Raw genomic sequence first — 24,038 nt, 5'->3', positions numbered from 1 at the left:
CTGCCAGGTAAAGTCATAAGAAGCTCTCTCTCAGGTTGTCAGCTAAACTGCCATCCTACAGCAAGGTGGAAATCTTCTAAACTCAAACAATCCCAGGCATACAGATCGGGGCTACTACTTCTGAGAAGACTGACCAGGTCCCTGCTGCACTTTGCAAGGCCCATGCCAGGGACGGAAGCGCCACTTTTTCACGACTACCTCCCAGTACAGCAATTAGAAAAGCAAATCACAACATAACTTAAGCTGTTTTGAACACACAACCACCTAGATCAGCATTACTGGCCAAAAAAACATATCACTTCTCTAAATACTTACTCCAAGTCTGAAGAGTAGGATCAAAATGGCCTACACTTAACAACTCCTTACAGTGCCGTATACAAACCAGTCTCAAAAAGAGACCATAACATTACAGAAGGTTTCCCTGCACATTCCAACAGAAGCCTTAAAAACTCATGCACAGGAACATACTGTCTTAGTTAAACTTACAGCAGACTTCCGCAGCAGCAGCCGATGCTCCCACTTTTGTTTACGAAGGTTACCATGTTTACAATGTGGCTTCGCAGATAGGAGTAGCTGGCTTAGCATCAACCATCTCACAGCTACTCTGCTTTCCAGACAAGGAGAAGCAAGGGTGTGGTGCTCTCCATCTTCTCTATGAATTCGAGTGACATATTAAAAGACCTATCCATACAGTAGTCTCATCTTCTAAAACCAATCTATCATGAGTAAAAGGTTAAAAAAAGGAAAAAAAACTGATGAAAATTAAAGATATTTGCACCTCATGAATTCAGTCTCAACATACATGCTGTAATTTGTTGTGTTCACTCATCCTAACGCCACACATTCAGTGACCTAACTCCAGAGAGCTTTACATATTGCAGAAAACATGCGGTGTTTGCTACACGCTGTAATTTCTTACATTTGACTTGAAAAATGTAATCCGTCTCCCAACTGTACTTCCCCTGTAAGTTCTTGTTCGAATCTCCTGCACATTATTCATAAGCAGCCTTTCATCAACCAACAACTTCATTTAGAGGGGAGCAGGGGGGGAAGCGACCCACTCTCAGAAGAGTATTACACAACCTAACGTAAATTACACAAACAACTTCCTCTGCTACGCATGGTGTTACTTCTAGGTTTAACACTTTGCTGCTGTAAAGGTAACTGGACCTTGTTCAAGCACCCTTTTCCCAGCAGATGTTTACAGACCTACGGCAGAGCACCTGACACTGAGCACAGCCTGAAAACACAAGAATTGTTCCTTGGACCACTGACGGCATCCTTCAAGTCAAAACGAACCGCAGCTATTATCATCTATCCCAATTTAAATCGAAATGGCTTCTCTTTACTTCCAAGCTTGAAGAAAGGTCGTGCAGACTTGCGCATCTGACTCCTAACCAGGTCCCACCACCCCTTTCTTCCCCCCACTCCCCAAAATTTCAGGTTTCGGAAGAGAGTCAGAAAGAGGCAATGTGCTTACCCCCCGATAATGGTTAGATCATCTTTAATTCTAGCACCTGAAGTTATACAAGGGTTTGCTTAATAATCAAGTTTCAAAGAACTGTTGGACACATTCAGTAAGGTGACAACTGTGCAATACCACTCAGTATTTCAATATCAGGGAACACACTCTTGAATTGTTTAAACACAATCCACAGAACTCAGAATTAAACAACCATCCACAGTTTAACTAAACAATCAGTTAAAAGTCTTACAATTTCATAATTCAAATAATGGTCAGTCTTTAGTAAGGGATGCTGAAATTCACTGAAACACAACACTAGATTTTACTCTATGGGTGTGCTGGGCAGGCACATCGTTGGCCATTCTTGGGTGCAACCGGAAGAGTAAGGAGCAGTTTACCACAGTTTGGCAAATCCCACATTTTGTCAGTTAAAAGTGAACTGTGAGAATTAAATACTCATCTTTACATATACACAAGTTATGCTGTGAAAGCATATTTGCTTACAAACATATAAAAATACTTGTTAACTAGTTTGATAAGAAAATAATGTATAAAAGTATATAGCAAAAACATTTAATCATCTCTGACAATGGAAAGATCAAATTCATTTTTGTATCACATGAAACAAAACAGCTACAATTTTAGTTTTCCTTAATCCCTTACCCAGAAATACAAAGGAAGACGCAATTTGTTTCCAAACAAATGGTGTGAAATTTCTTAGTAAGCTGAAATGCCTCAATCCAGAAGGAGCTCAGGTATTTGGCCATATCCTAATAGTAGTAGTAATCATCCTGCAACTGTTCTGGATCCATAAAATAAATACAGTAGACTGTTTTGGCCACTGAAATAAAACTGCAGCACAAATGAGAGATGAAAGTTTTGCTGACAATGAAATTCAGTGTAGGTTTCTTAAGGCTAGCTGAATACTCAAGTCTAATTTAACTGAGGGCAAAAAAGCCAATCCACCCCCCCCCCCTTTTTTTTAAAAAGTATTCTCTGTACTTCAATATAGGTCTCTGTAATAGCTAATGAAATGTCAGAAGTAAAAATAAATTAATTCACAAGAGACAACTTATGCATGACCAACACCTTGTCCTACACGGTTTTTTTTCATCTCCTTCGCGAATAAAACTCCACAAGGTGCAAGCTCTTAAGGGAGAGAAGGAAGGAACTGTGGTATTAAAGAAGCAGCCTTAGTGTTTTGTTTTGAAGTCTGCCCCAGGATGACTGAGTCTTCTTCAAGAACTATTCTGCCAGCTTCTTGGACTAAGGCTATTCTGGTGACCGCTTTTAGGACATGCACATATAAGGCTAGACCAATACCAGAAGTGATGCAAAACGATGGAAAGAAAAAAATAATCTGGCAGTTGATAGCTTGGTTCTTGGGATTCTCAGAAAATAACACAATGGCAGCCTTTCTTGTCTTTTTCTTTCCGTGTTGGCTCTGGTGAAGGAGGGCACTCTTGTTCTTGAAATTTCCTGGAAACAGAGACTTCAAATTAAATTCATGGAATCATTTTCAGTTAAATAAAAATAAGTATTGTATTTAAAGTTCCTTTTTTTACACTTTATAGATAGAGGATGGACTTACTTTTGCCACTCAAACTATTGATTAAATGAGTGACAGTTTTTTTGGGTCTGCTTTTTTTTTTTTTTAAGAAACACCACTTTTTACAGAAGCCAATCTCAGTTTATCAGGCTTGTTTACTGGGTGATGAATTAAATCTTAGAGATTAAGGTTTAGAAATTCTCTTTCAAATACGTATTACATTCATGTAAACATTTTTCCTACTACACAGGAATACTTTTTAACAGAGAGCACTGGTTGAAGCTTACAGGTAACAGCAGCCAGAATTTTCTCTGCGATCCCTGCTACATTTCAATGCATTTGCTGTAGCTGTCCATAAATGCAGAAGCATTAATTATCTGGTGTTAAGTTATCATACCTTATAACTCTGACAAGTTCATGAAAAGCTTGGTCTACATTCAATCTGATTTTTGCAGAGGCTTCCATGTACGTTACTTTAAGTTGCCGTGCTAGCTGCTGACCTTCCTCTTGTGTCACCTGTAACAGACATGAGTCATTAAGTTCAAGGCTTCTGCAGGCACATTCGTTCTCAGTAGACACTGCACATACACATTAAGGATCTCTTTCCCTCAAACAGTAACACTTATTTGGCCACTGAACAGTTCCACACTGTCCACGCAGAACAAATGGGAAACAAATCCACCTAATACGCCTTTTAAAATGCAAGTGAAGACTTTTTAAAAAAATTTTCCTTGGAGGGTCAGTCTTTGTCCACTGCAGAATTTCCCTCACTGCAGCTGCCTTCTCTTCCCTTTAGTTCTGCATAACAAGACCAAGTTCTCCTTCACAGGCAGACAAGAGCCCCTCACCCCTCCTCAAAGCAAGTGCTTCAGCCAGCATCTGCTGGATTACTAGCAGAACTGTGAATACTATTGCTAAATTCACCTTCTCCCTGTCCCAGCTAAACCTAGAGGGAAAAAAAAAAATCAAATTACTACTGTTTTTTCTTTTAGAACTGATGTTTAGCTTCCAAATCTTTACATAAAGTCATTAAAAATCAATTTATGATATAGCAAAATATTAATACAGCCAGTTTTAAATGTAGTTTAAATCACAAAAGATCTAAAAATCCATGAAGACTTCAGGCTATCCAGAGATACTAAAGAAACCCTGTCCACCTCTTGACTCCTTAGGACAACAGAGGATGAAGAAGAAAATGTGCGTCACAAGGAGCTGGTATAAAATTTAAAGTGACGAAGCAGAAGGCAGGAAGCTAGTGGACCATTGCAGGAAGGAGGAATAAGTTGGTCACAGGGCAAAATTGAAGGAGACTGTTGCACATTTCTGGACGAAGCAGAAAGGAGCGAGGTCAGACAAGAGAAGGCTGCCCTGAGCAGTGCAAGGCACACGAAGCTCTACCGGGAAGGTCACCCATGGGGCCGGGGAGGAGAGGGCAGCTTTCAGTGATAAAAGGAAGCACAACAGATCTTGCCAAGACGATGGCTAGTAGACAAAATGTCAAAGATTACACTGCTTTCACAGAAAAACATTAAACCGGCACGCAGAGGACTGACATGCTAAGAACAAAAATAAAAGGGCTGCTTTTTAATTTAGTTTTGAAAAAGCACTCAGATATTCACTTAGATTGAGAAGTTACACATCAGTGGAGACATATAGAAACAGAAAAGCATCAGTGGGAGTGTTCACCACAGTGCCAGATACAGAAGTGCTTCTTAGCTTGCAAAACGCTTTCCAAACAGCTGCACACACAGCCTGAGGGCCTCCACGCACAGCACCTCAACACGTTCAGTTCCTCTGTCCTAGCAGCCCCGCTGGTATTACACGCAGCCATTTCCCGCCGAACGCAGGGCTGTTCCCACCAAATCCTCAGCAAGCTCTGCAAGGAGCCCCTAGCAGCTGGTGCCATTAGCTAGAGTAGCTCAGGATGCATCCGCTGATCTCAAACACTCATGGAAATTCTACATTTATTTCAGTGTTATTGCCATCTGCCGAAGCCAAAAGAACCCAAAAGCCAACCCGACCCCGAGACCAATGACAGGAGCAGCATTTTTAACAGCAGGACACAAAGCGAGCATGACCGGCATCCTGCAGTCCTCCATCAGTGTCTGAAAACTGACTAAGATTCAAGATTCTTGCTCCACTAGCTGGAACAAACCCACTTCTGCCTTTCACCCCCAGATGCTGAAATATCCTTATTCCAAAGCTTAGGAAGGCCATATTTTGACAAATATTCATAGCTGGTTTACGGCACTTTGATGACGTTGCAGAATCCCCCGAAGTTTGCATCAGGGGCTTCCAAGACATTTTTACACAGTTAACACCCTGGATATGGCAGTTCTTGCCAAACTAACCCACTTTTCTTCATCCCTTCAGTCTGCTGCAGGCCCAGCAAGTGAGAGGCTGAAGTCCAATAAAAATAAATAACCGTTTTTAGATGTACAATAACAAAGTAGTAACCATGTATCTAAAGCACATTAGAGGTACAAGTCAAACTAACACTGTAATAAAGTTAAGCTACACTTCCCCAGTTTTCTGCATTTAAAATGCTACAGGTGAGACATTAAAGCCCTTATTGCACTTGTTAGAATGTTTAATTCCAAAATAATCTTTGTCCATCTTACAAGAGTATTTTCAAGTAGCTTATGCTCAGTTTTAGTGATTTCAACGAAGTCAGTTTAAAAAAAACACTTGGTTTTGGGCACGCTGCGGAAGCATTTGCAGGGCCCAAGCTGTACATTAGAGGCCAGAACGCACCCATTCCATTTTCATAGCTGAGGGAAATGTAGTTGTCACGTAGAAATAGCTGAAAACAAAAACTAATTCACATCTTTTTATGCTCTCTTCTGAAGAGTGACAACCCTGTGTGATGACAAACTTTTCAGTAAGTGTGATGGGAGAGCTTATTAAACCTCATCAGCAAAATAAAAACTAAATCCTTCTTCAGAGAACACTATTTTATTTTGACAAAAGTAAAGAGAACCACAGATTTTCTGGTAGGAACTCTGTGTGTATACATGTGTGTGTTGGTTCTGCAGTGAAAATTCTCTTAGTTTTGGTAAGCTTAATGCTGAATACGAACGGGAATCATAATGCTTATCCTTTGTTTTAGGATATTTTACTGTTTGTTTTTGGGTATCATTCATTCACGCTCTTCAGACGTGGTAAAAGTTTCTCAAATTAAACACCATTACAGAAGATGTGAGTGAGCAAGTCAAACCTGCGAAAGCCTACTCCTCAACTCCCCAAGTAACAGCCCTTTTACTGAAATGGCAGCATCTGCGCAAGAATCCTGTGAATCTGTCCCACTTGGCGCTCCCTCTTCACTATGCTATTGGAGAACTGTCAGATACACACTCATTTCTGAGGTTTCTACTCCTTCCTCCACCTAAGGTAACTCTCCAAGGCTGCCAACCCTAACACTGCACCTGTGTTTTGCCTGGACTCCAGCAGACCAAGGGCCATGCTGCACTCGCATCAGTAGGTCACAGTTACGTGCTTCCTCCAGTCCCAGAGGACTCCATTTGCACCTCCTCGCCGTCACGCTACAGAACTCCCTGCACAGAAACGCTGCTCACTCCCGCAGAGAGCTCCATCGCTCCCAAGGAGTGCATCTGTCCTCCTGCTCTGCTGTCCCACCGGCCCACCCACAAGCGCTGCTGGCTCACGCTTACAGCAGGCTGCCACCGTGCCTTCCTGGAGGGGCAGCTCACCTTCCACCAATTCTGTCCTGTCCACGCTCTCATCTGAAAGGCCACTCTGGTACACACAGACTGTGGTTATGAAGCACTGACATGTTCAAACAAACTGACTTGCTGCATTCAAACACTGCATCAGATGCCTGATTGCTAGTTATCTGTAAAGCTCAAAACCAGACAAGCCATTGGAAGAGCTGAAGGTATGACCCAGCTGTGAGAACATCACTGTATATGGCCATAAAATGTACCCCTTCAAGAAGTCACTGTCACACCTTCTCATAGAAGTTCACAATAGTTAAGAGAAAGGCCCAAACAGAATTTTAATTAATTTGGGTAGGCCACCACCCAGGTCCCTGTACCCATCCACCCCCTGGACCAAGCCATCTCAAGTCAAGCCATTTGTGAAGCAGCAAGTCTGCAAAATCAATACACTAACTGCTTGTTTGCCAGCATCTAAGCTGATGCTGATCAAGGTCAAAGCACGAGGCTGCTTGCCTGGGATCGTCAGTGTTGCTCATTATCTGTGCATAAACTGAAGTCACATGGACCTCTCTAAAACTTTGCTTGAAAGGTCTCTAGCAGCACAGATGATCTTAGCACTAGGTCACTGTACTAGTTCAGGCACAAGGCAAAAGCACACACTCTCATTTAAGGGAACCCAAGCACTTTCCTGTTGCAACGTGGATTTTGCTTGAAACCCTGCCATCTGGGGAATGGTCAGACTTGACTCAGTTTAAGCTAGCAGATACGTACAGAAAGTGTTAACATATCCTGCACCGACAAGTCTATTCCTCTGTCAGTAGTGGTTATTAGCAAACACCTGGTGCTCTACTGCATTTTCTTAGCATAGAAACATCCAGCGTTGAGTTGTACGGAATTGATCCATTTAAGACAAAGACCGCTACACAGTGTGTACTTTCAGAGCAACAAGAGATGGTTGCTTTGATTTTGGTTTCAATCACCCACCTCTGACTGGGAAATCTGAAAACATTGGTAAGTTTATTCCTTATCATACAAGGGCATTCTAAAGATTAATGCTTGCTCATCCTCTAACAACTCATTTTTCTTTGTCAACGTGATGTATAGATATCGAGAACTTTACCTGGCATACCACAAAGGCCACAAAATTAAAAGTCTGCTGAACTCTATCTATACAGTCATTACCGTAGCAAACCGCTATTCCAAACTCCCTCCTTCACCTCTCTTCTTCCAAAATCCCCTGTGAGTTGACCTGCAGTATACTACCATCACTATTTCAGACTGCACCTTTGGTACGCTCCTAACACTTCAGCAAGATCATACCATCATCTGTGCACTTCTGCTGTACAACCCAGTTCACGTGTTTCCTGAGAAACAGCTGTCACAACAGAAGGATTACCAGTTATGCATCATTTGCTTCCAAATTTATGGTATCATAATGATAGTACTCTGTACTGCGTCAGCTACGAAACACAGTTACTTGCATAAAGGTGTGGTCAGACCCTTGAGACATCCAAATTACACACGTTTAACTCTTTCAGGCTCCAGGAAGATGTGTGTTAGTCCTACTGAGTATCGCTTGCTGATCAGAACACACGCTAAATTAACTTAGTTTGATGCTGTCAGAGGCAGCCTGTGTTCTCCCCTGCTTCACTCAATTGCCTCCTGTCTTCCAGGAACAGGCGGCAGATGCCTAGTACAAGCAGTTTTGCTCTAAAAACTCATACCCAACCTCCTGAATTTCTCCAAAAGCTACTTAAATTCTGAAGCTGCAAAAAGTACATCTGTGATGGAACAAGTTCAAAAGAGCAAGACAACTTCTTGTAGAACTGCCAGCTAGGAAAGCAGACAGCAGTGTGACACTCCAGCCTGGCTGACTAGGTTTACAGAGCAACTCCAGCAAGGTCTGACACACCTGCAGACTGAAAATGCAGAAAGGCAGAGGACTGACACTTCTGGCATTTCTGCCTGCAGGTCACAGCCTGGGGATGCCCCACACTCCCCCCAGCACTCCTAACCTAGGCGAGGGAGCACTCTCGCCTCTGCCCCCCAACCTCTCATCGCAGCTGCCTCTGTACCAAATTGGTAGCCGGAGCAGGATGACCCTGCTTGTCAGGCTGAAGTTCTTCCACACTTAGGGAGATGTGGCAGCAAGAAGAGTTTGGAGCCAGAACAGCAAGCTGGTCCAACTGACTGACTGGATGCCTGCGTCGCGGGTTCACGTGACAGAGCAGAAACAACCCCACCGATGAATAGGAGACACTGGCTGCATTTAACAGCCAGCTGGTAACATCTAACTGCTCGCTGCTGCCAAAAGGCGAGGTCTCACTTTCGTACCCCCACCCCAGCTCCTCCCTGCTCTGCTCCAAGCCACAGTCCCACCCCTTCCCATGCTTCGAGTGGAGCACTGGCACTCAAATCTCTCTGCAAGCTGACTTAAGTCACACAGGTCCCAGACAGCCGTTCCAGCTCATCTGCTTTCCTCCCTGTGCAGAGAGATGATTCAGCTCAACGTGCTTCAAGTGAGAGCTAGGGCCAGCAAAGGGAAGACTGGGAACGTGAGGTCCCTCTTCCAGCAGAGCCTCTCCCTTCTGCAGAGCAATTCTGTCAGCTCAGCACCCCCAGACCGTACCTGCAGACTGACTTCAGGCCAACTGAAACACACCACGTGACAGGGAAGGGTCAGGGAAGAGTTAAGAACACAAAAGCAGCTGTTCCAGCAAACCTAGAAGTGCTTTTTCAGCTACAGCTATTTAAGTCTCAACTTATGATGGAAGTCACAAATCCACCCATTTGCATGTAAATTGTGAGAGGGATAGCACCAAGTTATGCTCCTCAGCATCCAATCAATTAAGGCAATTAATGTAGCCATAAAAAGCAAAAGGAGCTTTTGGGGACTTACACTTTTATTTGTGTTCAGATATAAGCAGCAGAACTGTGAAGTTAAGCAATTTGAAAACAGTTGCTTTGAGCTTGAGTGTGTACCAGCCCATCATGACCTGAAAACGCAGCTAGGAATGATCAGGGAGGGAGGGACTAGCAGAAAAGGGGACCAGCACCTCTCTCTTCCTTTGGCAGAGAAACAGGTGTGGTGCAATAACATCAGGAGGGTGGAGGGGAGGGAACACAGTTGGTAACTGTTTCTAGAAATGGATCTACAAGATTACCAGCTACATTTGCAGGCATCCTCCGAGAACTCGGGCTGACAGCGATGATGTTTCCCTCCCAAATCACCTGGATGCTTGTCCTTCAGCAACTACAGCCTGCAGAACAGCTCAGTTTCACCTACATGGTTTTCATGCCAATATTTGCACATAAGATGAAGTACATAACGTTCCAGGACCCGCAAGGTTAAACTTGGGAATTTCGATGGGGGCGTGATGGTAACTGAAGAGTGAAAGAGCTTCACTTCTGTCCTGGGGACAGGCTGGTAGCTCTGTGCATGTGTGAGACCACAAAGTTACTTCTGATGAGTTTGTGAGCTACTTCTGTGAAATCTTCTTTCAAGACAGTATCTTTCAGCACAGGTATTTATGCTGTCATGATCTTTCTATACAGATTCTAGGATTCTTCGACACGGTCTCCCGTAACATCCTCCTAGGGAAGCTGAGGAAGTGTGGGCTGGATGAGTGGTCAGTGAGGTGGATAGAGAACTGGCTGAATGGCAGAACTCAGAGGGTTGTCATCAGTGGCGCTGAGTCTAGTTGGAGGCTGGTAACTAGTGGTATCCCCCAGGGGTCAGTGCTGGGCCCAGCCTTGTTTATGTCTTCATCAACGACCTGGATGAAGAGTTAGAGTGCACCCTCAACAAGTTTGCTGATGATACAAAACTGGGAGGAGTGGTAGATACACCAGAAGGCTGTGCTGCCATTCAGCGTGACCTGGATAGGCTGGAAAGCTGGACAGAGAGGAACCTGATGAGGTTCAACAAGGGCAAGTGCAGGGTCCTGCACCTGGGGAGGAACAACCCCATGCACCAGTACAGGCTTGGGGCGGAGCTGCTGGAGAGCAGCTCTGCAGAGAGGGACCTGGGTGTCCTGGTGGACGACAGGTTAACCATGAGCCAGCAGTGTGCCCTGGCTGCCAAGAAAGCTAAATGGACCCTGGGGCGCATTAGGAGGAGCGTGGCCAGCACGTCAAGAGAGGTTCTCCTTCCCCTCTACTCTGCCCTGGTGAGGCCCCATCTGGAGTACTCTGTCCAGTTCTGGGCTCCCCAGTTCAAGAAAGATGAAGAGCTACTGGAGAGAGTCCAGCGGAGGGCTACAAGGATGATGAGGGGACTGGAGCATCTCTCCTATGAGGAGAGGCTGAGGGAGCTGGGCTTGTTCAGCCTGAAGAAAAGGCTGCGAGGGGACCTTATAAACGCTTATCAATATCTGAAGGGTGGGTGTCAGGAGGATGGGCCCAGACTCTTTTCAGTGGTGCCCAGCGACAGGACAAGGGGCAACGTGCACAAACTGAAGCAGAGGAAGTTCTGTCCGAACATGAGGAAGAACTTCTTCCCTCTGAGGGTGACGGAGCACTGGAACAGGCTGCCCAGAGGGGTTGTGGAGTCTCCTTCTCTGGAGATATTCAAGACCCACCTGGACAAGGTCCTATGCAGCCTGCTGTAGGTGACCCTGCTTCGGCAGGGGGGTTGGACTAGATGACCCACAGAGGTCCCTTCCAACCCCTACCATTCTGTGATTCTGTGATAAAGAGACTGTGACAATCAAGGCAGCACGCTCAACAGGCACGCTTCTCTACTGCAGGTTTTATGTAGTATTCAAGACACTCATTCAACAACAACGTACTAACCCACTAAACTCCAACATCATTTGTTTCAAGCCTAATTTTTTCTTGTTCCAGTCACTGTTTTTTGACAGAGAAAAGATTTTATTTAGCAAAGAACAAAACCTATGTAAGCACTTGTGGACAGAAACTAAGTCATGTCCTGGTACACAAATCTGAGAATATCTTATTGTTTAAAGCTGTTTTTTCCTTGTGAACCTCTTGAAATAATTACAGCAGTTTTGGTAATGTTTACTTTCAGACAAAAATGAATAGGGTATGTGCTACCAAGCTTTAAGTGTCATCTTACTGTCTCATGAGCAAACACTAAACTTCTGAAATAAGCTGCTGAAGAAGAATACAAGTATGATGCCTGTTCCTTTCCTGCTGATGTAGTTATTTTCATTTTAGCTCAGATCAGTTTGATTCATGAAAAAATCAAGAGTATACAGAGAAAACAAATTTAGAGCTCCTTCTTTAAACCATTCTAAACCTAACCTTTTAAGCTCTCTTACAACTTAAGGTAAGGCTGAAATCTACTAGTTTCAAAGCTTTAATTTTAAGGTACATAAATACAACAGTCATTTTGTTGCCGTGCTTCCAACTTTTAAAGCTTTAAGTCAGTTATGCAGAAGATTAGTGGATGAATAGAAAACAGCAAATGGCTACTCATTTATACATAACAGCAGCGAACAGTAAAAGCAACAGCACTGAAGCCTCAGGATCATTAGAGCTAGTGCTGGAATGCACTCTGCTTGGCACAGCGTGCTGTGGTGAGTAACAGAACGGAGGAATTAGACACGTTCATGCCTGAGTAACCAAGTCATGACAAAGCTCTCAACTCCATATGTGAATAGATTTGGTCTTAACATAACCCCACTGAGTCAGACAGAAGATGTGCTGTATGTGGAATGCCCATCATGCTTCTAAGATTCTTCAAGTACAGAAACTGAGTGTAGTTGGGCTTCTTGCATTGGAATTAGTATGACATGACTTTTTTGTCCATTTGTTTCTTGTTCCGACTCTATTTTGGGTAGGAAAGAAAGAGAGCAGTGACTAATAGCAAATAAATTACCTGTCTTTGGTGGTCCAGATCTGCTTTATTACCAACTAGAATCATAGGAAACTCATCGCGATCTTTCACTCTAAGAATTTGTCGCTGAAACTTATAGATTTCTTCAAAACTGTAAAAGAATAAAAGTAGCGCATCAGTGTACTAATTCATAGAGCCTCAGGTTCTGCAGAAGTTCAGAAATGATGAGTCACCTATTTGGACTTGCCCTGCCATGCCACACAAGCACAGACAGCTGCAGGCACTCCACCAGCATCCACTACCACAGCACAACCCATCAGAGAATCATTCAACACACAAACTAAAAAAACCCTCACGTTAGCAGAGTGCTACGCACTGGACTTCGGTGGGGCTGCAGGGTAAACAGAACGCTTACTGCGTCTCAGTCTACAGGGACCCGGATGCCAATGTGTTGCAGACAATCAAGCAACCACGGTCCATGCTACAAATGTTAACTTTGGAGTTCAACTCTAGCCAGAATATTCTAACTACAGTCTAGAGACCCTGGCGATCGGTATTTCATCTGGCAACCTCCACAGCTACTTCTAGGAATTTTGGGGGAAAGCTATCAAAGCTGGAAAATTTTATTTCTTGAAGAACAGAAAAATGTCAGGGCTAAATAATCATAAAGCTTTCCAATTACCAACTAAGTTATACCAGGTACTGATGCTGTTCAAACAGTAAGGAATATTCCAGCAGTGCTTAAGGGAAGGTGAGCAAAGCAGAAAGTTGCTCCAAGGACAGTATATTCAACAAGCTAATTCTGGCCTAAACAAGGATTATTGGAAGAAAAAAAAAAAAAAAAAATCACTGCTTTCAAGTAAACACTGTTAAAGCTACATCACTGCATCAGGAGCTTCAGCACAGGTGTTCGCAGACAACCACATACCTTTGGAGCACAGACTTCCCAAGCAATATATTTAATCCAAAGCATATAGTCTAAAGGCATTTACACTTAGATTTGCAAACTAAAATTTAAAAGCAAGACAATAATTAGTAAGAAAACTGCATTTAAAAAAAATACATAGTCAGGTATGACAACGTCAATCCACCTCATCCATACAAAGCAGTCATAAGAAAGGTGAATGAGAAGGTATGCCACAAAGCGTAGCTGGACCTCCATTTAGATATGCTGTCTTAATACGCTGCTCAGAAGTCTGTAGCAACTGGAGGAACAGCGTTGAAAGTTACCAACTATGTCATCTAGATTTTTGCTTGCTTCAGAACTACTTTCCAGCACAAGCAGGACAGACACCGCTAGCAGATACTTCACTAACAGCCAACGTAAGTCTTGAATCAAGCGGATATCAGAACAAAAATTTACGCTCTGCTCCTCAGAAGACTTCGAAGGATATCAGAGAGAAGAGCAATGTACACATTTAATGTGTCAAGATATGTTTAAAATCAAGGCAGACCCTTAGCCAGAAGGGTGAACAAAAACTTAAGATTTTTAGACAAACCAAGGAGTCCACATGACAACTTCAAAAAAAAAAATCTAGAGTCCTCTGTAGTAAAATAATTTATGTTAACATGAGTGCTCAGTATTGTCTTCAATCTACAGACCCAGATCTGACAGAAATGTAACAGTCTCTTCAGGACAGTACATCAAGATGAATTTACACATTTAGCAGCATTCTTAAGTGCAAGATACAGATTCAGTCGAAACATGCTCATGCTCCATAGAATATTTATCTTGATTCTCATTATTGATAGAGCTGCTAATGACATCAGAAGTAACTTATTAGAACCTAGATTGAATCTGTAAGGAAAAATAAAAGTCATAGACAAGTGTTTTGTCATTTTACTGATCTTCTGTTGCAACTTGAAACCAGTGGAAGGACAGACCCCTGAGCACTTCTCCTTACTCACTACATATCTGATAAGCTAAATACAGGAAAATCACAGCCAAAATATTAAGTGCTTGTCTGTACGTACATGGCAGTTTCCTACTCTTTTAATGATCAGGAGCCACCTGACCAAGCTCCGTGAGCTTCTAAAAAGGTATGTTTCATCTCAGCTCTGCAGTCAATCAGTTATGCAGGTTCCAGCCAAGTCATGGGAGCAAGCAGAGGGAGCACTGCCTGCAAAAGAGTGCAGAGACGTACCCTGAACTGGACACAGCCGTGCAGAAACCCAGAGCCAGCCACTCGACATTGATGAGCACACAGCAAGGGAGTATTTCTAAGAACTGATCAGACATCACAGCACATTGCCCTTAGCTTAAATTTCTGTCAATTCCAGGAGACTAGTATTCTGGACTGTAATGACGTGCTTGAATGGAGCTGTCATTTTTTTTGTGTATGCTTTCAAGTCACCTATTGCAAGAGACAGATACTTTCAATACGCAATTGGTTTAAAATGGGTTTTCATCAGTGCTGAAAGAGCATCACACCACAGAATCTAAGAGTGAACGCCTATTTAATGTTTCTGTTTGAGACTATTTCAGTAAAGGATAAGCAGGAATTTAAGATTAATTACAACTTGCTTGTTTTAATAACTTGACAACAGGCTTACCTTCCTCTATCGGTGACTGAGAAAACAAGCAGAAAACCCTCCCCTGTCCTCATGTACTGTTCACGCATGGCTCCAAATTCTTCTTGTCCCGCTGTATCCAAAACTGAACATAAGCAAAACATTGATTACTACAGTTTGTATTCTTAGACTATAGACCAAGAAGAAAAATCCTTCCTAACAGAATACTGTGAGAGCCTCTCCTGTACATTGTAACTAAGCAGGAATCACTCTTCACAGATACTACTGGATTTCTGCTAAGATTCTCAACAAGTTCCTGGACTGACTGAACAATTCAAGACCTACCAAACAAAGTGAATGACAAAGTTTGGTGGACTTCTGCTAACTCGCAGCCAGCTGAAACAGCTGGAAAACGCACAGAGAAACTTGGGGATGGGGATTGGGAGGTTTGCTGGTTTGCCCTTAAAGAAGTCACTGACAAGGAAGAACTCAAACTTTTAAAGCAATTGCACTTGGGAGAGGCAGCACCCAACAGCCAAGTGTTCTTCATCCCACCACGCCACCCAGGTAACTTCCAGGAGCTATACAAATTCTCCTAGTTTTGTAGGCAAAAAAAAGTCTAGTTTACCCTCAAGAGACACACACATACATAAGGCATAAGCACTTCAAATACTGCGTATCTCGTTAATAAAACAAAGGTAGGTAGCTTTTATCAGCCGCTCACTTACATAAAAACTACATGCTGCACAGCTGTTTACCCGCATTACATTTTACACTTACAGATGTAAACACAGGCACCAACAGCTACGGGCTGTCTGTACCACGCTTTAGCCGGACTACTTACTGTCCAAGCGTGCCGCTCTTTCATCTATCACACATTGCTTGGTGTAGGAGTCTTCAATCGTTGGATCATAATCCGTAACAAAATAGGACTGCAGAAAATAAGACAAGTTTGTGTGTAAGATGAGCACATACAACACACTCATCAATCAAGATGTTAAAACTGTAAGCTTGACAGCTTAGGGAAGATGAACAGGTTTTACCTGTGTACAACCATTTATCCAGAAAGATCGCAGGTAACAACTTTCCTACTCCTGGTCAACGCTCATGACTTGTAGCAGAGTCACTGAATTTACACAAAGTTTTTAGCATTTCCTAGAGATCTCTGGTAACTCCTAGAACTTCACAGCAGGAATCCCTAGAAACTTCTAGTTTCTAGCAACTTTTAAGGTCTCTAGTAACCATTAAGTTTCTCTGAACTTCTGGTAGGGTTTAGAAGTTGTTCGGAATTCTCAAAAGTTTCCAGGATTTCCTCCCCTGCTCCCAGAGCCAGTAATTTCTAGGAAGTGCCAGGATTTTTTCAACTGCTTCTAGAATTCTCTAGCAGTTTTAATACAATTTCTAGCAACAGCTCCACGCAGCACAAGTGGCACTTGGTTTGTAAGCTGAATAAAGTTTAGTGGATCAGCCTTGTTTCCAGGATTTCTCTCCTGGTTTTAATGCCTTTTTGAAGGGTGTGTGTGCTTAAAGTCAACTCCTGAAAGCCGAATAAGCCACGAAACACCTGCACCACGCACCACCTAAGCACAAGGCTCCACCAGATACTGCCAGTGTGTTACTCATCACACAAACTGCAGAGCAACACGCATTCTGGTACAATCCTTCTACAGACTGGGAGACCTGGAATTGAATATTGAGGTAACAACACTATCCGAACACGACAAGTTTAGATTTCAAAGGATTAATTTTTAGCTTGCACGCAGTCATAGCAAAGTTATCTGCACCCAAAACAAAGCACACTGGCCTACTAAATCTCAAGTCTGATCAAATTCCTCCCCCTCTGTGCTCAATGCAGCAGGCACTGGAGATGTTTACTATCCTGACTGTCCAGAAATCGAGCACGCCGGACATGCACGCACCCAGATGAATGCCACAGTAACTGGAGCAGTACTACCTGCATGTGTTACTCAGTTCTGTAAGCCAGAAAGGAAATAGGAATGCTTTAAAACTACATATTGTCTCTAGGAAGCAAAAAATGGGGGGTTTGTTCCAAAAGAGGGTGCATATTATTATGTTACAGTTAATAGTTCTCACTGAAGCATCTTTCCCATCACACAAGTACAAAGATGCCATCAAGACACCACTGTGTTCCTCTAAATTTACCAACATCAAGTTAGCAGATGTCACAGTAGGGGAAAAAAAAAGAAAAAAAAAAAAGAAATAACTAAAATTACATCACTATGCCACTAACCGTCTCCAGACACGTCCATGCTAGGTTTCTGGTTCAACAGCACGGACATAGGTTCCCCAGCAGAGCTCAACAACTGAGCTGCAGCTGCCTTAACCGGGAGGAGCACATCACCAGTTGTAACACGCTTCACCAGCTGTGTACACCATACACAACCCATGCTCACACAGCACCACCTCACCACATGCAGCTGGCTGCAGGAAGAGTATGTTCAGGTTGCTGTTGATCTATTCATTTAGACGTGGCACCATACCGAAAAACTGCTGACCCCTAGAGCAGAGACACTGAACAGCTCTGCATTCCTCCTTTGCATCTGAAGTAGACATCAGTAAACTGTCCTTTCAGGGTACACCTACACAGCCATCTCAGTCGCTCTGCATTGGCAGCACCACTGTGTAACCAGCTACCTTTAGGCACCAATAACATTAAAACAGCCATGTTTCTTTCCCAGAAGGGTAAAATCCTAGCACCCTGTCCCACCAGAGATACCTGGGACACGTGAGATGCTGTCACTCAGTCCTTTCTCACAGTGCTTCATGTAAGTCAAGTTGCTCATTTCTGGATAACAAATGCTTTCTCCTTTGTTTAGAACATGCACCCAGGTCCAACCTCATCCAAAACCCCAAACACCCACCCCTCCCCCCAGAAATCTTCACACACACCAACAGGCATGGGATCCTAAATGGAGCACACAAACAAACTTCACGTTTTCCAGCAGAAGAGTGCCTATTTGCAGACAGCAGGACATCTCACCACGGAACAAGCCCCCAGAAGATGCTGTCCTGACTGCAAGTTGTCCCTTTACCTTGCTTCTCTGATGATTTAAAGCTAAAATAAACACAGCCTTCAAAACTGCTCGTCTTTTCTTTCACCTGTATCCATGACCCAAAAAGTGCTATCCAGGAGCTTAAGAACAGACTTTGAGGAATGAATTTATTTGTAAACAATAAATTAGGTCTCAAGTCTTCTGTGTCCTTTAACAATCTTTGAAAGACGGAAGAGAAATTCACTTATACAAACATACAAATGTCAAAAATAAAATCATTCACAGAATCTGACTTTAGAAAGGACAATCACTAGGAAGGGAATTTAAGTCCTATGTTTCATTAAGGAAAGAAAGTGGTATTTATAAAAAAGAGGTGACTAAAATGTGGCGTCATTATCAGTATACTAGAACTTCAGAGTTCTGACTTGAGGTTACTCCCTATCCCTCTCCAGCTTCAACTTTCATTTCTCTGTCCTGCAGAATTCAAAGTTACTGTCTGACCCTTTAAATCTATAAAGCAGTACAGCATGTCAAGTCTTAAACAAAAGGGAGAAGTTGGAATCAATTTATTTCACTCTCACAACTCAGTATTAGTAGATCACCTAAAGCAGCAAATTTGTATCTGACAAGTGCAATATTTTTCACTGAGAGAAGTCAGAAAAAGAAAAGCATAATAATCTCAGAGGGATTCTTCATATTTTCCTTATTATCTGTCCAAGGGCCAAGAACTGCAGCATGTTCTATAATCTCCAGGGCATTTCTGCGATTCCCTCCACCCTTTTTGGTTTGTTTAAAAAAAAAAAAAGGAAGCAACACACAAAGCAAGAATGCCAGACTAGGTAGAGACATGGAACACAGCTCCTCCCTCAAAAAAGGGAACAAGACTAAGTTACCCTGATCCAGCACCAGCCACATGTCAAACTGAATGAGCAGATGCCAGAGCTCCCCCCTTTAACAAGCCTCTTGTAGCAATTCCTTCCCTCCCACTGCCAAATCTGCTGTCACAGCCACTACAGGAGAGGTTTGCAAGGCAATTAGCGTTGTGGTTTACCTCCAGGCACTGGACAAAACTAATGTGCCTGAAATAGCTGCTGGTTTTGAATGAGTCTTCCCAAATTGCACTGGGACCATTTGCCACAGGGAGCACATCAACCACAGCTTGCAGGCCTTACTGAGTCAAAGTTGATTTACAAAAATTAGATGTAGCAGACGCAGTATTTATCAATCTAAGCAGAAATGCACCCTACAGACAGCATTTGAAGAAATAAGGGATGGCAGAGCACATCCTGAAACACTCCGTGAGGCTGCTGTACCTTCATTTCTGAAGGCTGTCCTGCAATGGTGGGAAGGTGCCTGCACACCCAGCAAGCCCAAGACCATACACCGGGCAAAAGCAGCTTTGTAGAAGTCAAAGAGTTTGTGGCAGAACTGCTGAAAAGACTAAGAGGAGGGCAATTCCAGCAGATACAAACCACTGCCAACCTACTGGCTTTAAACTGATGCCAAGTCCAGACAACCTGGGCGACCCACTACAGACCAGGCTGCCAAATCTGCTCTTCTAGGAGCAACAGGGTTTCTGCGATGAATCGGAGGAGCTGTCTCATTCAGCTGGCTCCACCACAGTCGGCCCTGCCTGCAGGAAATAATTAGAAGAAACCAACTTTCTTCTATAAAGCTGGTGAAGTAAAATGCTCTTCTGTTACATCACTCCCTTAATTACTAGTGAAATCAAGGCTCTTTCCACCCATCTCCTAGAAGGGAAATGAGAAGCCAAGCCCAGTAGTCTCATCAACCATTCAACTTACCCAGAATATTATGCAACACGTTTTCTAGGTTTCCTCTTTCTAAGACTGCTGAGGCAATCAAGTTCAGAGATGGGAAAGCCTGCCAAGGACAAGCCCTTTTGCAGAGTTAAAAAAAACAAACTGAAGAACAACCACCACCCCCTCATCCCCACATCACTTGCAGCTGGGCAACCCACCACCAAAATGGCTTCCTATACACTCATGGACACCAGGTGCCCACCAAGCCACTATCACTCCCCTCCCCAGCTGGACAGGGGAGAGAAAATATAATGAAAGGGTTGATATAAGACAGGGAGAGATCACTCAACTCAGCAATTAATGTCACAGGCAAAACAGACTCAACTTCAGGAAAAATTAATTTATTACCAGAGCAGGACAGTGAGAATAAAACCAAATCTTAAAAACACCTCCTCAATCCCACCCCTTCCCCCCTCCTTCTTCCCAGGCTCAACTTCACTCCTGATTTTCTACCTCCTTCCCCTGAGAAGCGCAGGGGGACGGGGAATGGGGGTTGCATTCAGTTCATCACACATTGTCTCTGCCACTCCTTCCTCCTCACACTCTTCCCCTGCTCCAGTGTGGGGTCCCTCCCATGAGAGACTGTCCTCCACAAACTGCTCCAGCATGGGTCCCCCACGGGGTCACAAGTCCTGCCAGCAAACCTGCTCCAGCGTGGGCTCCTCTCTCCACAGGTCCTGCCAGGAGCCTGCTCCAGCGTGGGCTCCCGACGGGGTCACAGTCTCCTTCGGGCATCCCCCTGCTCTGGCATGGGGTCCTCCATGGGCTACAGGTGGAGATCTGCTCCACCGTGGACCTCCATGGGCTGCATGGGCACAGCCTACCTCACCATGGCTTTCACCACAGGCTGCAGGAGAATCTCTGCTCCAGCGTCTGGGGCACTTCCTCCCCCTCCTCCTTCACTGACCTTGGTGTCTGCAGAGTTGTTTCTCTCATATCGTCTCACCCCTCTCTCCGGCTGCTGTTGTGGAGGGGTTTCCCCCTCCCACCCCCTTCTTCACTGCACTACCCCAGAGGTGTTACGACCATGGCTGATGAGCTCGCCCTCGGCCAGTGGCAGGTCCATCTTGGAGGCAGCTGGCATTGGCTCTATCAGACACGGGGGAAGCTTCTGGCAGCTCCTCACAGAAGCTGCTCCTGTAGCCTCCCCCCACAACCAAAACCCTGCCACACAAACCCAACACATCTTAAGATGACAAGTGTGTTGTATTTCAAACAATCTCCTGACCTTCGCAGGAGTTTCTACTTGTGGCACTTGGGAACAATGACTCTACTGTATCTATACTGCCCTAGCAGTCTTTCCCCATTTAAGGTAACAGTAATCTCTAAATCATTGTTTCAATCACTCAAGTCTTTTGGCAAGAAGAACGTGTGAAGACCTGCTTTTAGTTTGTCTTCCCCCTTTGTTATGCTGCCTTTAATATACATAAGGGAATTCCTCCATTAGCCAGACTCCTTACAAGCCCAGGAGTCCTGCTTCATAAATTAATAAAAACAACTAAGTAAAGACACCTTACGTGGAAAGATGGAGAACCCCAGCACAGTTTTACAGCTGTTACACAGCTTTTCTCATTTACTCTTCATAAGCTCATCAACAGTCCACAAGCTGAAAAGCCACTCAGTTACTTCTTTTGCACTAACACTTAAGTTTCAAGGCAAGAGAGGAGCCAGACGCTATCAGCTGGGGGCTGCTGTAAGCTGCAGTCCACAGGCTGGCTGTGTAATGTGCTTCATCTTCACACAAAGCTTGAAGAACATGCAACAAAAGGCAGCCCAGCACAGAGAAAGCACACCACGATGAGTAAGCTAAAGGAGTGGTACATGCCAAAGTATGTATTCATCCTTGCTGTGTCTATAAGCTCCATTTGTATTGACTAAATATACACTCAATGTTTCAAAGAGCCACTAGTTGCCTATTTAAATTTTTTCCACATGTTTAAATTTTTGGTTTCAATCCAGCGAAGGCAAGGAAATAGAAGGGTTTCCACCCTCCAGCTGAAGTTACAGACCAGATCTGGATTTAAATAGTATCTACAATTTCAGCATTGCAAATAGCCCTAAAATCCTTCCTAGCTATAATTTATAAGTTAGAACTTACAACAAACATGTTGGTGAATGCTACACACCACAGCTTCAGCTTTAGACTTGCATACATTCCCGTATACCCAAAATACATGATCCCGAGACATCCCCTAGGTTACAAGTGCTACCTGGCAGAGTGCTTCTTTTGGCAGTTTCTCCTTGACTACCTCTAACACTACCATAATCTCTTCTCTAGGTTTTTCCTCGTTTCCTCCACACTTCAAGAACATCTGTCTGCTCCTTTCCCACTCAACAGACATAAAGTCCATTCAGTCTGCAATAGCACATCTTCACCATGGGCATAGAACAAATCACAGTATCGGCTACAGCCCTATCATGCACCACATTGACCAGATCAGAAATACTTAACCCAGAAAGAGACAGAAACGTGACCAAGTTCTCTTCTAAACAGTTTTCTTCATTTAAATAAGTATTTTTGGCATTTGTTCCAAGTCACAGACAAAGACAGTGCCATAGTTTAAGACCAGAACTCTAGTGCCCCAGTCAGTCAGCAGGACCTTAAGGGGACACCTTTCTGTTTGAGGTCCTTAACCATTCCATAAAAGCTTTCTCCGACTGTGAATTCAGATCTAAATGACTGATCGCATGAATCAGTTTGCAGCCTTCACTGCTTTGCCACCCATGGAAACCTTACAGTCTCTGCCTTCAGCTCTTCTACCCAAGAAGAGTGATTCAGCAGCTAAGCCTATACTAACACGACCACAGTGTCACACTGTGCCCTCCTCCAGGCTGCAGAGGAGGTCAGAGACCATTTCAAGCAGTTTTAATCTATGTTTCCATCCCTGTCCCTAGAGGAGCACAAACAGCCTCAATGCCACCACAGACATGTTCCCAGAGGAGGGGTGGCTGTAACCTGTCACCTTGGTCAAGCACTGTGCTGGCCCTGGCCCAGGACTAACCCACCCAGGAGAGCGGGTGATCAAGCAAAGCAGCCGCTAGAGCCTCAGCACCTGAAGAAATTAACTGAAAAATCTCCTTTCACACTGCGAAGGGCACTCCTCAAGTCATTTCTTTAGAAATATTTGAGTTGGCTGGCTAGAAAACAAGGAAAACAGGCAGGAAAAAACCTGAACTGACTTCTGGAAGCAAAGTTAAACCCAGACTGCATTCCAGAATAAAGGAACAGATACAGCAAAACATACAAATTTAGTATTTTGCAGAGCCCCAAGTGCTTGGGTCACAGAAAAAACAACAAACAAAAAGCACACCACTGATTAGATAGCCTTTGACAAGCTTGTTAAATACTTACCCTGTACCTCCCCAAAAGCAAGTGGTTCACTAGGATCTGATGTGTCTGGACAGGCCTATTTGGTTGGTGTCAGGGGAGCAGGAGATCAACACTGTTGGGGTTGACACCAGGAGAGCCACCTCTGCCAAGGGCTCAGGCATTGCCCAAAACAATGCCAGAAAGACTGCAGGAGCTACCCACAGCAACCCCGCACCGCTTTAACAGAAGTGCTTGAGATGATTGAGCATGCTTTGCTGGCAAAAACAGTCACACTTTGTAGAAAGAGAGGAAGTATTTTGGTGTTGGACACTGGGGACAGCAAGGGACCAAAGGTCTCGAATTATGCTGATAAAGCCCAGACTGCAGAAATGATGAATACAACAACACTGGATCCTACAGAGGTGAGGTGTATCCTCCTCCGATCATCCTACAGCCATACAAATCTCCTAAGAGTTACTTTCTTTTAATTATACAAACAGTAAGAGCACCTGTTCCTTTCTTTCAAAAAAAAGAAAAATTAAAAGAGTCAGTGCTTGTAAGCAATCAAGGATGCTTCCCTTAATTTACACTACCTCCCACTGTTCTAATGTATACTGCCAGCATTGTTATGGCTACCCAGGGAAACAGATGTCATTTGCAACTACAACTACTGCAATTATCCAGCGATGTGAAACACTTGATAATTTCACAACCAGTGAAAACTGAGACGCAGAGAGAAGAGGATTAAACTGAAGCTACAGTGAAAGAAAGATGCTATGAGCCACATACAAGCTAAACCCTTTGGAAATTCATACACGAGTTTATTTGTTCCTGAAGAACTAGCATTATATATACATACAATAACTAAGTATATGCTTAATCAAATTTT

The 24,038-nt window shown here is 43.7% G+C and overlaps 1 protein-coding gene across 1 annotated transcript in view; it reads right to left on the bottom strand.

Annotated features, from left to right (window-relative positions):
* Positions 1-1,487: 1,487 nt before the first annotated feature.
* Positions 1,488-24,038, bottom strand: part of RRAS2 (RAS related 2) — a 47,115-nt gene continuing 24,564 nt past the window's right edge. Inside the window, exons 2-6 of the mRNA XM_075426178.1 lie at positions 15,847-15,934; positions 15,045-15,147; positions 12,534-12,642; positions 3,412-3,530; positions 1,488-2,944 (exon numbers count right to left, since the gene is read on the bottom strand). Coding sequence (XP_075282293.1) covers positions 2,857-2,944; positions 3,412-3,530; positions 12,534-12,642; positions 15,045-15,147; positions 15,847-15,934 — 507 coding nt within the window. The 3' untranslated portion in view covers positions 1,488-2,856. The remainder of the gene's footprint in view (positions 2,945-3,411; positions 3,531-12,533; positions 12,643-15,044; positions 15,148-15,846; positions 15,935-24,038) is intronic.

This window comes from Opisthocomus hoazin, chromosome 7 (genome assembly GCF_030867145.1).
Source record: "Opisthocomus hoazin isolate bOpiHoa1 chromosome 7, bOpiHoa1.hap1, whole genome shotgun sequence".
Taxonomy (NCBI): Eukaryota; Metazoa; Chordata; class Aves; order Opisthocomiformes; family Opisthocomidae; genus Opisthocomus; species Opisthocomus hoazin.
The sequence above is the reverse complement of the archived record's forward strand: the minus strand, read 5'-3'. Positions and strand labels throughout refer to the sequence as shown.